At 45.6% G+C, this 16803-nt stretch overlaps 1 protein-coding gene across 4 annotated transcripts in view; it reads right to left on the bottom strand.

The window, feature by feature from the left end:
- Positions 1-16803, bottom strand: part of CDIN1 (CDAN1 interacting nuclease 1) — a 343159-nt gene that overhangs the window by 231238 nt on the left and 95118 nt on the right. For all 4 annotated transcript variants that reach the window (XM_088456507.1, XM_088456508.1, XM_088456509.1 and 1 more), the window contains one exon: positions 2134-2206. In XM_088456507.1, coding sequence (XP_088312633.1) covers positions 2134-2206 — 73 coding nt within the window. The remainder of the gene's footprint in view (positions 1-2133; positions 2207-16803) is intronic.

Raw genomic sequence — 16803 nt, 5'->3', positions numbered from 1 at the left:
TGGAGAAGACTTAAGTTCAACATACCACATTTAACTTTCTATCTCATTCTGTTCATGGTGATAATTGAAACTTTATGATACCCCCTCGTATAACATAGAAACAGAATTTGACAGTAGATAAAAACCACTTGGCCCATCTAGTCTGCCCCATTTTTAAACATTTTGTTACGTCAACCCTTATTGATCCTTACTTCTTCTGAAGGATATCCTTATGTCTATCCCATGCATGTATAAATTGCTCTACTGTCTTAGCCTCTACCACCTCTGATGGAAGGCTATTCCACTTATCCACTACCCTTTCTGTGAAGTAATTTTTCCTCAAATTTCCCCTGGACCTACCACCCTCCAGTGTCCTCTTGTTCTAATTAGGGATGTGCAGGCTCGGATTAGTTCGTATTTTCCCGCCAATTTCGTATTTTTCCCGCCAAAAATTGGTTCTCAGAAAGAGGCAAAACGTCATCTTTCATGGACAAACATCATGTTTCATGGACTTTTGTCCAGGAATGATAATGTTTGTCCATGAAAGATGAAATTTTGCCTCTTTCTGAGACCCGATTTTTTGGCAGGAAAAATACGAATTTGGTGGGAAAATCTGAATTAATCCGAGCCTGCACATCCCTAGTTCTAATACTTCTCTTTCTTTGAAGAATGTCTCCTTCCTTTACCTTGTTAAAAACCTTTCATATATTTGAACGTTTCTATCAGGTCCCCCCTTTCCCTTCTCTGCTCCAAACTGTACATATGAAGATCTTTTAGTCTTTCCTGGTACGTTTTGTGGTGCAGACCTTGCACCATTTTAGTTGCACTTCTTTGTACAGCTTCTTAATGTATTAATATCCTTCTGGAGATATAGCCTCCAGAACTAAACACAGTATTCGAGATGAGGACGTACCAATGACCTATATAGAAGGATAATATCCATATGTTAGGTTTACCAATAGAATATTTGCAAGACAAAATATTGAATAAGATCGTTATAGTCTGAAATGGAAAAACACAAAAAGGATTTTTTGTTTTCAAACTATTATTATTTTATTTAGAAATTAACCTAAACCTTTTATTTTTAAATTAAACTAGCCATAATATAAGAGTACAGTAACTTTTGTGAATAGTACACGGCTAACTCTATTTCTTCATTAGAGAACACTGTCTAGCGAGTGTCGCTAACACTGCAACAGTGTTTGGATATCATATCAGAGGGAGTGGAATCATGTGCTATTCTCAGTGCACATCTGGCCCCCAGAGCCGCCTCATCTGCTCATAGTCAGCAAATTGTAATAACAGGGCAAATCACTTTTCACAATGGGAATTTAAAAAGGTATACTTATCCTTTAAATAACCCCACAAAATGCATTAATATATGTAAAGAATATTCCATTAGTCATTATAAATGTATTTTCCTGCTGCATTTTAATGTATTGTAGGGCTCATTCTGAGTCGGGCGTCTCTATGGCTGCTTTTCTGTATAGCTGGGACAGCTTACTTACTAACTAATGCCGTGTATGCCAAACAGCGATGCGCCCCCATGTGGATTGCCGTCCCGCCTACTGTCTGTCCGTTTGTAAGCTGTCTAATCGCCGCCCGCATGCTATTGAAGTAAGCTTACACGCCACTGACGCTCCCATGACACACAGAACAGTTAGTGTGCATAGTCACCACCCAGAAAGGCCAATTTTATGGACAGAGTGGTCCGATCAAACCATCCGCACCTACAATTTCCGCGCCTGTGCGTATGCCTGATTCGGCACATGTTTTGTTGCGGACCTCTTTTTACAGCACAAGCGCAGTAGGCTGCAATCCGCAAAATGCATGCGCCAAATCCCCGTGCGTCCAACTCAGGATTAGACCCTGCATGACTATGAAAACACTTCCTAAAATGCCTTTTTTTAATTTAACCTTTAGCAAATCATAAAAAGCATATTCATAGGTATATTCAGTACATTTCATTATGTTACAGTTAAATATAATACTGAATACTTACATATAACAAGAATAGCCTTATACATTTTAGCTTTAATAATTGTGAAGGAAATAAAAATGAATATACAGGTAATCCTCGCAATGCCCCAGTGAAAATAATAAGGCTTGTCAGAACATTTATTTATTTATTGAGGAAGACTGGAAAATACTCACGTGGAACTCCATCTTGGTCTTGGAGGAATCTCTCCAAAATAATCCGTGCAATAAGGGCTGGAGAAAAGTCTACCTGTAAAAGAGAACGTAGACCAAAAGAGTGATATTTGCTCTATAGACATGTCTGTAATGTAATGCTTAGTGGTGCATGATGTATCCACAGTGGTGTCAAACTCAGGCCCCTCCAGCTGTAGTGGAACTATACATCACAGCATGCACTGCCACAGTTTTACTATTAGGGCATGCTAAAACTGTGGCAGGTCATGCTGGGAGATGTAGTCCCACAGCAGTTGGAGGGCCCGAGTTTGACACTACTGATCCAGAACATACCCCAAATGACAGAGGATGAATCCTTCCTAGTAAAATACTTAATAAATAATGGATGTTCTCCTACATCCACCATACCAGAGGTCACCTGGACAGTTCTAGACTAGCAACATGTGAGAATGCTATGGCTTCTCATCATTTACCGGCTTTTAGCTTCCATATCAACTATATTTATTTCTGCCTTCACTACGCTTTGATTTTCTACATTTCTTCACTGTAACATGCATGGAAATATACACCTTTACTAGAAAGAATTACATGTCCCGTTATCACTAAACATCTGGTATCACCCTTTAAACTTGTATTTCCACTCACAGCAATCGAGGTCAGACAGTGGGACCAAAGATGGGATATGGAAAGGTCACTTACAGCCATACTAAAGAGGCAGCCTGTGTGTGTCAGGAAAATAACACAATAAGAACCGAGTAAACACCTTGTGAATCTATAGGGCTCATTTAGAGTGGGAGGCACATCAATTTACTTTTCTCTTTCATCCACTAGGGGACACTGGAGGTGCTTACGCTGGGGTATAGGAGGCGTGGATAGCTGGAGCTGGCACTTTAAAATTTAGAAGTGTGAAGCTCCTCCCCCTCTATGCCCCACCAGCCCTCAGTTTAGAAAATGTGCCCTTGGAGCTGGTCACAACCTGCTGTGCTCCAGCAAGCCACAGAATTTATTTCTTTTATTTCATATATATTTTATTTTTAGTTTTTCTTTCTTATTTTAAGCATCTTTTACATCATTTTTCTTAGTACCCTTCGCCACCTCTCTAAAGGTGGGGTCCAGGTTACTGGCATCCTGTTAACCTCCTGGGTTACAGGAAGGAGTGTGCAGTGCTTAACCAAAAGCATCTGACAGCTCCTTAATGCCGCACACAGCACACACACAGAGCTGCCTTCATGTGAGTGCTGTTCAGAGGAGCCGTCCGGAGAGGGAGCGCAGTGAGTATGAATCACATGCACATCCCCCGTCTCCTGTCCTGCAGCCAGTGCTGGCTTCAGAGAACGCGATAGCGCTGCTCATTAGTTACATCTATCTCCCCTCTCCCCGCTGATGAGCGCGGCTAGCGGCTCCTACTCAGCGGGGCTTGCACAGGGCGGAGATGATCGTGCAGGCGGTGGCAGCCATTTTCCGGCCCTTAGGGCACAGAGAAAGGGGGCGGTGCCTAACAGCGCGGGCTCCCTGTCTCAATACAGCGTCTCCCTGTCTAGATAACGCGGCAGCGGCTGTGTGCACAGCGTGGCTGCCGTGTTTAACCTGTTTTAAAGACTGCATCTCTCCACTACAGGTCGTATGCAGTATATACAGAAGGCTGATTCTCCTGACTACATACCTGGCAAGAGGTTGTGAGTAACACTGGGGTGTTTGGTAGGGAATCTAATCTGTGGGAAAAAGTGGGGAGTGCCTCTTCCTCTGTGTCCCAAACCAGCCTTCTGTTTTTTTCTTTACTTCTGTATATATTCTGTCCCTCTGTGTCTGGGTGTCTGTGTGTATCCATGTCAAACAGAACAAAAGCGGCTGAAAAGATGTTTGTCTGTTCTAAGTGTAACAACAAACTATCCAAGCCGCATGCTGCTGGGTCCACTTTATGTGATGCTTGTACAGCAATAGATCCACCTATGGCTATTACTCCCTCACCTGCTCCCCCATGGGCCGCTGACATGGTAGGAGTAATGACAGATTTAACGTCTCAGTTAGCTGAGGCACGTAAGTCTCAACCTCCATGGGTGGCGGGGCTAACCAAGTCTCTAGACACCCTGGTACAGGTTATGGGTACAGTGGTGCCTGCACCCTCCACCTCCTACCAAAGACCGACACAAAAGCGTACTTTGGCGACTGTTCTCCAATCAGAAGAGTCGGATGAAGAATTCCTCGCTACGGAGGAAACAGAAGAAGGGGAATTGGAGGAAGCGTTACAGGACGCTTCCCCTCAAGAATTAGAGTGCACTTCTTCCGGGGTGGAATCTCTAATTTTGGCGGTCAGACAAGTTCTGAATCTACCTGAGGATGTAATACCTGCATCCCAGGAGTGTGAATTATTTCATGAACAACCAAAGAGCTCTGCGGTATTTCTGTTCTCACAGCAACTTCAACAGCAGCTCTCAGTGGCCTGGAAGCAACCGGAAAAACGGTTCCTAATTCCGCTCCGGTTTCCGTCTAGCTATCCTTTTCCATCATCCATGATGGAAAAGTGGGAAACACCCCCTCCAGTAGATGCGTCAGTCTCCCGTCTAACTAAGAAAACAGCACTCCCAGTACCGGGAGCTACAGTACTAAAAGATCCTTTGGATCGTTAAGTTGGAAACAACGCTAAAATCAATTTATACTGCAGCGGGTGCTCAACTTAGACCCACCCTTGTAACCGCTTGGGTTAACAAGGCAGTGGTCGGCTGGGTTGGCAAGCAGACGCAGAATCCAAGCGTGCGGTGGAGGGTTTACCTTTCACTGGCGATATGCTGTTTGGCCCGGAACTGGACAAATGGATATCCCAGGCCACGGGGGGTAAGTCTTCCTTCCTCCCGTCAGTTGCTCCAGCTCCGAGAAGATCTTACAATGGACCTTCGCTTCATTCTTTTCGTGCGCCACATTCCTTTCGTGGTAGAGCCAGAGGTGCTCCCACGCAACATAGAGGTGGCAGAGGTAGATGTCATCCACACCCTGTTGCATGTAGACCAGAGCCTAAACCAGCGGAAAAGCAGGTGGCATGACGGTCTTCCGTCCCACCTGGGACCTCCTGCAGTGGCAGCCCGCCTGCAAAACTTTCAGCAGGTTTGGAAGCAGACCTCTACAGAACCGTGGATCCGCAGACTAATTTCCCTGGGGTACCGAATAGACTTCGAAGTCCCCCCTCCACCTCGGTTCTTCACCACAAGTCTGCCAATTCCTGCAAGCAAGGCCAAGGTTTTACAGGAGGCTATCCAGTCTCTAGTAGTATCATCTGTACTAGTCCCGGTTCCGGAGCATCAGAGAGGTTTGGGGTTTTACTCGAACCTGTTTGTAGTACCAAAACCAGATGGCTCGGTCAGGCCCATCTTAAACCTCAAGTCTTTGAACCTGTATCTGAATATTTATCGCTTCAAAATGGAGTCTCTGCAGTCAGTCATAGCGAGCTTGGAACCAGGGGAGTTCTTATTATCTCTGGATATCAAGGATGCCTATCTCCATGTCCCCATTTGGGAACCTCACCAGGCTTTTTTGCGTTTCGCCATATTGAAGGATCATTATCAGTTTCGGGCATTGCCGTTTGGGTTATCCTCGGCTCCCCGCGTCTTCACCAAACTCATGTCAGTCATGATCGCTCTCCTTCGGTCATCAGGAGTGAACATGGGGCCTGATTAAGAGCCGGTCGCTATTAGCGCTCGCTCGTTCAGAAAAAGGGGATGGCTATTCAAATGAACCGTTCGCTCTTTGCGGTCTGTTGCCACCTCTATGTCTGAACGAGCAAACAAAACATGCAGACTTTTTTTTTATAAAAACGCCCCCTGGCCGCTCGCATCATACGTCATGTCCGCTATTTATTAGATTAATCGAGTACATCGACCAGCGTATGAACTGCTCGCTATTCTTGTGGTTGGTTTTTCCTACCACAAATTTGCGAGCAGTTCTGACTATAAAATAACCCAGTGACGTGGTTAGTGACGCTGCTGTATTAATTATGCACACCCATAAAACGCCCGTTTTGACCTTTAAGCACGCCTGCGTTCTGATCTCCACTCCCCGTTTTCAAGCACCTTCCCCTGCTATCACCCACATACGCCTCATTCTGTCACTCAAATTAGCAGGCATTCGCTATTTAGCGAACAATCGATTTTCGGCCGCACTGACTGGTTCGCGCATGCGTATTACGACCCGTACGCATGCGCAGTTGGGCAAACATCGCTCGGAACGAACGAGCGGCCGCTTACGAGCGGCTCTGAATCAGGCCCATAATCCCTTATTTGGACGACCTGTTACTCAAGGCTCCATCGGTATCTCTTCTATTAAATCAGGCCTTACTGACATATCAGACCCTAATCCAACACGGTTGGATAATCAACTTCAAGAAATCAAATCTCAATCCGTCCAAGAAACTTCTGTTTCTGGGCATGATCTTGGATATGGCCTCACAACGGGTTTTTCTTCCAATAGACAAGGCCCGGGATATCCGGTTGTTAGTTCAGCTGGTCCTCAGAACAAGGAAGGTGTCCCTGCTTCTTTGTCTGCGTCTCTTGGAGAAGATGGTAGCAGCTTTCGAGGCACTACAGTTCGGCCGGTTCCACTCCAGGGTGTTTCAGCTGGACCTGCTAGCACAGGGGTCAGGGTCTCATCTGCTACTTCATCGAAAGATCCGTCTGAGCCCGGTTACCAGAGTAGCCCTTCTTTGGTGGACACAATCCAACAATCAATTAGCGGGCAGAAGATTCGGAGTGTGGGACTGGATCATCGTAACAACGGATGCCAGCCTTCGAGGATAGGGAGCAGTAGTCCTCGATTATCACTTTCAGGGTCGATGGTCCCCTCTAGAACAGAAGTGACCCATAAATGTGTTGGAACTCAGAGCGATTTACAATGCTCTGATAGAGGCAACAGACTTTCTAAAGGCTCGTCCGGTAAGAGTTCAGTCCGACAACGCGACGGCCGTCGCTTACATCAACTGCCAAGGAGGGACTCGGAGTCGCATGGCTATGCGGGAAGTAACTCAGATCCTTCGGTGGGCCGAAAAACAGTCAGTAATCCTGTCGGCGGTATTCATCCCGGGTGTGGACAACTGGGAAGCAGATTACCTGAGTCGACAGGATATGCATCCCGGGGAATGGAAGCTTCATCCAGAGGTGTTCAACGCGCTGATACATCGATGGGGATGTCCTCAGGTGGACCTCATGGCGTCGCGATTGAATCGTCAGCTCCCAGTATACGTCTCAAGAACTCGGGATCCGCAGGTGGAAGCGGTAGACGCCCTGGCAAGTCCGTGGATCTACGACTTCGTTTACCTTTTTCCTCCAATTCCGCTTCTTCCTCATCTTCTAAAAAGGATAAAACAAGAATCAGCCTCTGTAATTCTCGGAGCTCCGAACTGGCCTCGGAGAAGTTGATTCTCGGACCTTCGGTCCCTATTGTCAGACGATCCGTGGCCCCTTCCTCTACACCCGGATCTTCTACAGCAGGGTCCATTCATACACCCCAACTTAGCACAACTGCGTTTAACGGGGTGGCTCTTGAAACCGATATCCTAAGACGCAGGGGCATCCCAGACGCGGTTATTCCCACCATGCTACGCGCCAGGAAGCCAGTTTCGGCTGCGCATTATCATAGCATCTGGCGTGCTTATATCTCATGGTGTTCCAGTCGGGGTCTTCCGTCTAGAATTTTTCGGTTGTCCCGGTTTCTGCTTTTCCTTCAGACGTGTCTGGATTCTGGCCTTCGGCTGGAACTCTAAAGGTGCAGGTTTCTGCCCTCTCCATTTTCTTTCAAAGAAAATTGGCCCTCATTCCTGAGGTGCAGACGTTTCTTCAAGGGGTCTTGCACGTGCAGCCTCCTTTTGTACCTCCGATAGCTCCCTGGGACCTAAACTTAGTGCTTCTGTTTCTTCAGTCGCCCATGTTTGAACCTTTGGAGGCGGTCGATCTTAAGTACTTGTCTTGGAAGACTGTGCTCCTCCTGGCTCTCACTTCGGCTCGTAGAGTTTCGGAATTGGGTGCTCTGTCCTGTAAGCCACCTTACCTTGTGTTTCATGCTGATAGGGCGGAACTCCGGACGGTAGCCACCTTCCTTCCCAAGGTTGTGTCGGCTTTCCATATCAATCAGCCTATTGTGGTACCGTCGTTGCTGGAGGACTCTGGTGGGTCTTCTACCTTGGATGTAGTTAGGGCTCTCCGCATTTATGTTGCCAGGACAGCGTCCCTCCGTAAGTCTGAGCCGCTTTTTGTCCTCTATGATGCTGTTCGGAGGGGTTGGCCGGCGTCTAAGCAGACTTTGGCACGTTGGATCCGGCTGACTATTCATCAGGCTTATGATAGTGCTGACCGTCGGCCTCCTTCGTCCATTTCGGCTCATTCCACACGTTCTGTGGGTGCGTCATGGGCGGCCGGTAGAGGAGCCTCCACGTCACAGTTGTGCCGTGCGGCTACTTGGTCTTCAGTTCACACGTTTGTCAGGTTTTACAAATTTGATACGTTTGCTACTTCGGCATCCCGTTTTGGCCGCCTTGTTCTGCAGGCGCCGCAGAGCGCTCCCGCCCGTGGGGAAAACTTTGGGACGTCCCCAGCGTAAGCACCTCCAGTGTCCCTTAGTGGATGAAAGAGAAAATGGGATTTTGGTACCTACCGGTAAATCCTTTTCTCTGATTCCACAGGGGACACTGGATGCCCACCTCTGCGCTCTATGCCTGCCTGTTCGGTTTTGTTCTGTATGTTGCATGATTTAGTTATTGTGTGTTCTTCTCTCCTTTCACTCCGCTTGTTCTCCACCTCCTCTCGGTCTTCATTTTCTAAACTGAGGGCTGGTGGGGCATAGAAGGGGAGGAGCTTCACACTTCTAAATTTTAAAGTGCCAGCTCCAGCTATCCACGCCTCTATACCCCAGTGTAAGCACCTCCAGTGTCCCCTGTGGAATCACAGAAAAGGATTTACCGGTAGGTACCAAAATCCCATTATTTCCCATAAGATGCAGTTCTGTACTGCACATGGGTCCCAAACATGTGTATGCATACTGTATATAAGTATATACATTTTTGCATGTCTTTGACTTCTATTTCCTAAGACAGACAGCGGCAGGTAGGCGTAGTCCAAGTACAGGGCGCATTCACATAACTGCAACACAATTAGATGTGAACTCATCTGCTGATATTCCTTTTTAGGATGGATATTGCTTGGAGATGGTGGTGGGAAATAATAATGATGAAGACTATTAGCATTACCACCTAGCTGTCCCTGATTGGCTGATTGCATACTGACCCCACCACCTTTAGCAGTGCAACTATATGGCATCAAGTCCCACCCATCTATTAGCATTACTTCATTGACATTTCCATTTGGACGACTGAAAGAAAGATGATTCAATTCAATTTTTAAAGGGTAAAACAACAGATGTTTGGTTTTTTAATTAACTTGTATTTAATTAAATTTTATATGGAATATGGGACTTTCACATTCTATATCATAACTGAAAATGGCACGTCCATAGGCAGACATGCGCATTCTGAGTGTCTCTCACTGCCGAGACAGAGAGGGGAGAGACTAGCAGAGGGGAACCCTGCACAAACACTGGTAAGTACATACAGGGAGCGGAGGGGATGAGGCGCCCAGGCAAATGACGGGTTCATTTTCCAAGTTCTTAATACCTGTCAAGACACTTTTTGCTCTGTGTTATTTACTCATAGCACATACATCTAAGGCTTCACTAGCCAGACTATATTTTGCTGCAAAGTTTTGCAGTTTTATACATCGCAGCAATAGAAACAAGTAGCTAAACACCAATAAAATGTATTAAACAAAATAAGAGGATTTAGCGTTGCATGTTATGTATTGTATAGCTGCGCAGTGCAGACATAAAACCTAGCTGGGGCACTTATTCACGACCATGAGATAAAAGAGACAACCATGCAAAACCACCATAACAAAAAACCCGCCATCACACAATTGTTCATGACAGGGAAATATGACATGCACTAAGCAAATGGGAGCTCAGAGGACTCAGTTCTCCAATTACACCTAGTAATCTAATCTATGTCTTCAAATACTACAGTTGTTCGAAGACACCTTTGTAAGTGTGAGAGCAAAGACAGTGACTTGCCTGAATATCCCTGCATAATGAATATCCTGACAGCTTTCACGGCTAATAATCACACAGTCCTTTCATCTTGATTTAGAAATTAGGCTTTAGAATCAGTGTTTGTCTTATACACACCAGCCCTGCGCTACCTTCTCATCTACAAGAGCTGTCCAGGTTCTCCAGCACTGCACCAGGCAAAGGTCCACAGTTCCAGACAAGAGTATGAGTCACTGAAAGCTGCACGGCTGACCTCACTGTTTCTCTTCTCCTTGTGAAATGTACAGGTATTTATCTAGCCAGGCACCATTTTCTCTGTAGCAGGATGTATCACATTTAATAAGCTCTAGTTTTGTCTCTAGGGTTTAGACCAGCAGTTTTCAAAGCGGTCATCAAGTACCATTAGTAAGTCATACCTTAAAATGATCCTGTCACAAAAAAAGGGTATTTGTTCAAGCTAATTATACTGTCTGCGCCTTATAGAAGGAAAATTGCAGAGAAATACTGAGTCACTGGCATTATGAGACATCCAGATTGATTTCTTGCAGAATGTCAAGCTTGGTGTCATTTGACACGTGATGAGGCACATGGATCACTATGAGTTAGACACATCTGCAGTCTCACATTTCGGGCCTGATACAGGGGTCCATGCTATTGCAGCCACGTCTGTACTTTTAGCAGCAGCGCAAATGCATCTTTATGCTAATGTCGCAGTCAATGAGATTCATACAGAGTCGCCCACCGGCAATGTGCATATTAAGGCGCACCATCGGTCGCATAGGCTGAACCATCGGAGATTGCACCAGGCCTAAGTCAGGTACAATTTCTCTTTCTGAATATGGCTGCCGGGGTCAATGCAACTGCATCCTAAGATGCTGTCTCTGAACCTGATACATTAGAGATCTCAACTGCGAATGCAATAGCGATTACGCACGCAGTTCAACTGCGATAGTATGCTAATCCATTGCGATCGCTATGCTGCCGCAGCACTACACAGGCAGGCCCACCTTACCTTACACACATCCGCAATGTTTAGCAAGACTGCAAAACCATCGGTACAATCGAGTACCATCGCAGCCTCACGCACACTTGTACAAGCTCTGACCCTACTCAGGAATTGCTAACTCCATCGCACGTTATGAGTGCTCAGGCTGCGTAGGGCATCGCAGTGGATAATTTATGCACACCTATGCAACGGTGTTCAAATGCACTGGCACGCCTGCGTTTCCCCGACCACCCCCACGTCACCACCCATAAACGGTGCTTCCTGTCAATCACGCTGCGATGGGTCTGCATGGTCACTGTGATCGCAGTCCCGATAGCAATGGCTGGTTTGCGCACGCACACTGCGATGCATACACATGCACAGATCGCAACAATCGGCCAATTGCGCGTGTATTAGCAACTGCGATCCTTGCTGAATCAGGCCCTCTGTCCATAACACGCCCGCCTCTGGCTAGCCACCTCTATTACCACCCAGAAACGACCACTGAGCCGGCCTCTCTATGCAACCAAATTAGTTCTGTGGTTTTTTGTCGGTTGAGCAGTGCAATTCGGATGCATGCGCAGACAGAAAACATCGGCCGCTTGCGTGTGGTATTGACATAGCATGCACCTCTGCATTAGGCCCTTCATGTGGACACATTAACAAGAAAGTAAATAATTAGTGACGGCGGCATGCCAATCAGAGAAGGAGAGTGGTGCTAAGGGATGACCAACAGGACAGAGAGGCTAAGAGATGTGAAAAAAAAAAAACAGTCAGCAGTGGTGGGGAAACATCGTAACGGCACAAAAACATTGACCATTGGTAGAAAACCAATGATAAGTGCTAAACACTGATGATTGATGTTCTTCCCTAGGTTCTAAAGCGGTGGGAGAAGCTTCAGCTGCCTATAAAAAATTTTTGGGGTGGGGGAGGATACTTTATTTCTAAACAGAGCTGCAGCTTAACATTTAACAATATTTTATATATAAAATTAATTGGTCTGTTTGTCGGTTATGCATTCGGACACCAATGCACCAACTGGGATGAAACCAACTCAAGGTGGTCCCTTTGGATCCTGGGACAGGTTTTAGGGGGTTAAGGTCCCAGTTGGCCTTCCCGTTGGTGTACGCTGGGCAGAACTTTGACCCAGGGAGCCTGTTCTGAGTCTTCCACTGGATGTATTTGGACGGAAACTTCACAGAGTGGTAACATTGGATCTCAGAAGACATACTAGGAGGTTGAGGTCCCAGTCAGTGTAAGCTGGGCAGAACTTTGATCTGGGGACGCTGGGCAGAACTTTGACCCAGGGAGCCTTTTCTGGGCCTTCCACTGGATGTATTTCGACGACATCACATAATTTAAACGAAAACCTCCCGTTGGTGTACGCTGGGCAGAACTTTGACCCAGGGAGCCTGTTCTGAGCCTTCCACTGGATGAATTTGTACGAAAACTTCACAGAGTGGCGAAGACATACTAGGGGTCCCAGTCACACATCCCATTGGTGTACGCTGGGCAGAACTTTGACCCGGGGATTATGGGCAGAACTTTACCCGGGGAGCCTATTCTGGCCATTCCACTGGATGGATTTGGATGAAAACTTCACAGAGGGGTGGCAACTGGTCTAGGATGCCTAATGGAGTGGTTGGGGTCCCAGTCAAACCTCACGGCGGAGTGCGCTGGCCAGAACTTTGACACAGGGAGCCTGTTCTGAGCCTTCCACTGGATGGATTTGGATGACATCTCATAATGAAACTTAATAACTTGAAGATGTAAACCCAGGCAACGCCGAGTACTTCAGCTAGTATTTTATATAGCTTAACATTTCATATTTGAAAATGTAAATTTTAGCTTACTAGTACTTTATAACTGCTCAGTCAATTTTTTCTTTGTATTTGAAAGAAGCATAACAAAATAACATGGGCTATAGTACACAATATGCAATTTGTACAGCACATATGTTGTTCTCAATACAAATCCCATTGTCTGCGACATTTGCATATTGTCGCACAGCAGCTGCGTACAAATTTGCAGCTGCAGTGGCATTAGCACACTTCTCTGAATCAGGCCCAAGGTCCTTCCACCCTGAGGGGTATATTTACCAAAGTGATAGTTTTTAGAAGTGGAGATGTTGCCCATAGCAACCAATCAGATTCTACTTAACATTTAACTAGCACCTTCTAGAACAGGGGTGGGGAACCTTTTTTCTGCAGAGGACTATTTTGATATATACAACATTATTCGCGGGCCCGATGCAGGCCATGCCCCCTCCATGTGACGTCACACGGGGACGGGGCTACAATCGCCGGTGATTACAGCAATGCCAGGAGCATCTTTAGGATTCTCTGGGGAGCTGTAAGGGCAGCAGTGTGACTGTCTGAAGCATCCTAAGGATGCTCCAGGCGGCAATGCTGCATAGATTCTGGCTGTAGGGTGCCATGCTAGGCACGCTGCTAGGCTAACAGAAAAAAAGCTCAGAGGGCCAGACCAAATTATTCGGCCCCCGGGCCTGAGGTTCCCCATCCCTGTTCTAGAAGATAATTGCTAGAATCTGATTGGTTGCTATGGACAACATCTGCACTTGTAAAAATTCTCACGTTAGTAAATTTACCCCTAAGAGAGGGAAGTTTATGATAGTTAGAGCAAGACAGGCTAGGATTCATTTTTATGTTTTCATTATTTTGTGCTGCTAAATAAAACTTGATGCGGATACTTGTACCCAGACACTGGACTGACCATACTATTGATTGGCTGCTGCTTGAGAAGTGCTCCCATTTATCCCAGGAGATGACACCCCTAACCTTATATAGCGACCATAATAAAAGCATCCTTTATCTTAAACAATATTCTGGTAACTAATAAATATAGCCTGTTTTAGATAATACAGTATGTCTGAAGCACTTACATGTTTATTGTCAACTAAATAGTAGCTCTAATTATTACAAGAACTGTTGCCTTCTGTCAGACAGCAACTCATCCCTAGTAATATTAAATCTGAAAAAGAGCACTTGTATCTGTGTGTAATTATTTAAATATACCGCAATGTAATTGTTGTAAAAATGAATATAAATGAATCATGAATGGATCATAAATTACTTTTCACACCCCACTTGTTGTTTATAGCTCTTCTGTGAACGGGTGGTGTGGAGTAGAAGTGTCCGTCGGTAGCCGGGTATTGCGGGACTTTTAAAGCAGAACTAGCCCTATTCTTACCCTAGTATAGCAGTCCCTCCGGTGTCCGATGTTTATAGTTAGCTGTTCCGGGATGCACAAGTGAGTCAGGAAGCGGTCAGCACCGTCACCAACGCGTTTCATACTTGAAAAAGTACAAAGTTGTATGAAATGCGTTGGGTGGGAGCTGCCCGACTCACTCTCCCCATAAACAGCCAGACGCCGCTGACCCCCTAAAAAAAGAGTAACAGAGCGCCAAAGCCGAAGGGACGGAGCGGACTGGTCGCGCATCCCGGAACACCTAACTTTAAACATCGGACACCGGAGGGACAGCTATACTAGGGTAAGAATAGGGTTAGTTCTGCTTTAAAAGTCCCGCAATACCCGGCTACCGACGGACACTTGTACTCCACACCACCCGTTCACAAAAGAGCTATAAACAACAAGTGGGGTGTGGAAAGTAATTTATGATCCATTCATTATTCATTTCAATTCATTTTTTACAACTTTTTCAGATTTAATCTTATAGTGAACATTTATTAGAGCAGCTATTATTTGCGCAACCACTGCAGATTCTATTTATTCATCCATAGTAATGTCCCCCATGCCTCATTTATTTCAACCAGATGTGAGTACCAAAATAACCATTATTTTCCATATCTAGACAGAAACAAGTCCTTAATGCAGGCAGTAACCAGGTATTTTTGCCCACACCTTCTATATTGCATGTTGAATTTTTTATCAGACCCCATGATTAGCAATGATTCAGCCCTCCTGACCAGTACTACCTAACCTGGCCAGCTCTGGAACAGGTGCTCCCAGATGTTTCCTTCCTGACAACCTAAGAGCGATGGCTAGAATGAACTGTTCAACTGAGAAGCCAACATAACCTGAGGAGGTCACATTACAGTAATTTCTGACCTGCACCTATGCCCTATACCACAAACTGGAATGGGATTGAAATCCCAACAGCGACTGCCCGCCAGAATGAAAATCCTGACAGAGGCAGGTAAATATGCTAAACTCCCCTGCCCCCCCCACCTAACACTAACCTCCCCCCAGGGATGCCTAACCCTAACCCCTCCTTCCCGCTCCCTAAACCTAACCCTCCCGGGGGCGTGCCTCACCCTAACCACTGCCTGGGTGTGCCTAACTCTCCCCCCTAGGGGTGCCTAACCCTATTCACACCCCCCAAAACTCTAACCCCTCTAACTGCCCTAAACCTATCCCTCCCCCACAGCTAACAGGACAGGCACCCAGGACTTACTTTGTTCGCGCACAAGTCGTCCTGGATTCCGGCGTCGGGATTATGATAGGCGTCGTATTTCGACGCCTATCATAAATCCCTAGCCGGAATTCTGCTGTCGGGATTGTGAACGGCGGTCACGCAACTACATCCCCCACAAACTGGCCAGTCATAACAGAGGATGCATATTATTGACCTAATTTCCACTGAAAACAATCTCTCCCATTGGTTGGTTTTCTCCCTCTCAGACCTCTCTTGATAAAATGAAACCTCTCAGTTGGTTCAGTTTAGTGTTCTACAATTGACTCCGAGACAACTAAAGCTCAATGCAGGGCAGGAAACTGAGAGTCCACACTAGTCAATAATAGTGGAAGGATTAGAGTGAATGCGAAACATGAAAGGAGGGCAATTTTAACAAAGGGATGTTGGAGCGGTCCCTACATTTTCTGAAAGATGTATTTCACTAATGTTTCAGTAAGCTAGACTAGTAGGATCGCTATATATGTAGTATGCCTAATGCCATATCAATTACAGAACACCTTTGCTGAAACAAGCACTAATATGTATAAATCAGATACATTTTTGTTATTTCTAACATGCTACAACTATTATAAGACCAAATGCCTCATGAAAAACAACAGTATCCTATGCTCAAATACACCGGAGATACACACAGGGCATACATACTAATTGACAGATTTTAACTAAACTAATTAATGTTGCAGAAATGGCACTATTCCAGTAAAGAGTCATTTACAAAGCAGAGCAAAGATGGACAGCTTTTGGAACGCTAAAACTGAATTATCGTTCCTGTTTATGGCACTTGGGCATATTCATTTTTTTTTATCTAGAATTAGGGTGGCATATATTAATAACAAAGTCCACGGCTGCAGAACTGCCTGACGCGTGTACAGAGATATAATCAGATAAATATATACAGCAGCTCAGGTAAGAAATATGTGAATCTGTCGAGTTGCATGCAAAACAGCATCATAGGACAGAGCAGCGGATTTAACTGGCCTTCTGCAACCATACCCTGCCACTATGTTATACTTCTCTCATCAGATTTTACAGTTTTCACTGATTAAATATATATTGACTCATAAAGTAGCGCCGTTACATCAATCGTCAGCAGATGCGGCGAGGTGTCATTTAAATATTAAGTATCATATAAAAATGGCAGCTTGATTGTTTGGAG

The sequence above is a fragment of the Taudactylus pleione genome, unplaced genomic scaffold (genome assembly GCF_031769625.1).
Source record: "Taudactylus pleione unplaced genomic scaffold, aTauple2 ptg000707l, whole genome shotgun sequence".
Classification (NCBI taxonomy): domain Eukaryota; kingdom Metazoa; phylum Chordata; class Amphibia; order Anura; family Myobatrachidae; genus Taudactylus; species Taudactylus pleione.
This window is presented reverse-complemented; position numbering and strand designations above follow the sequence as displayed.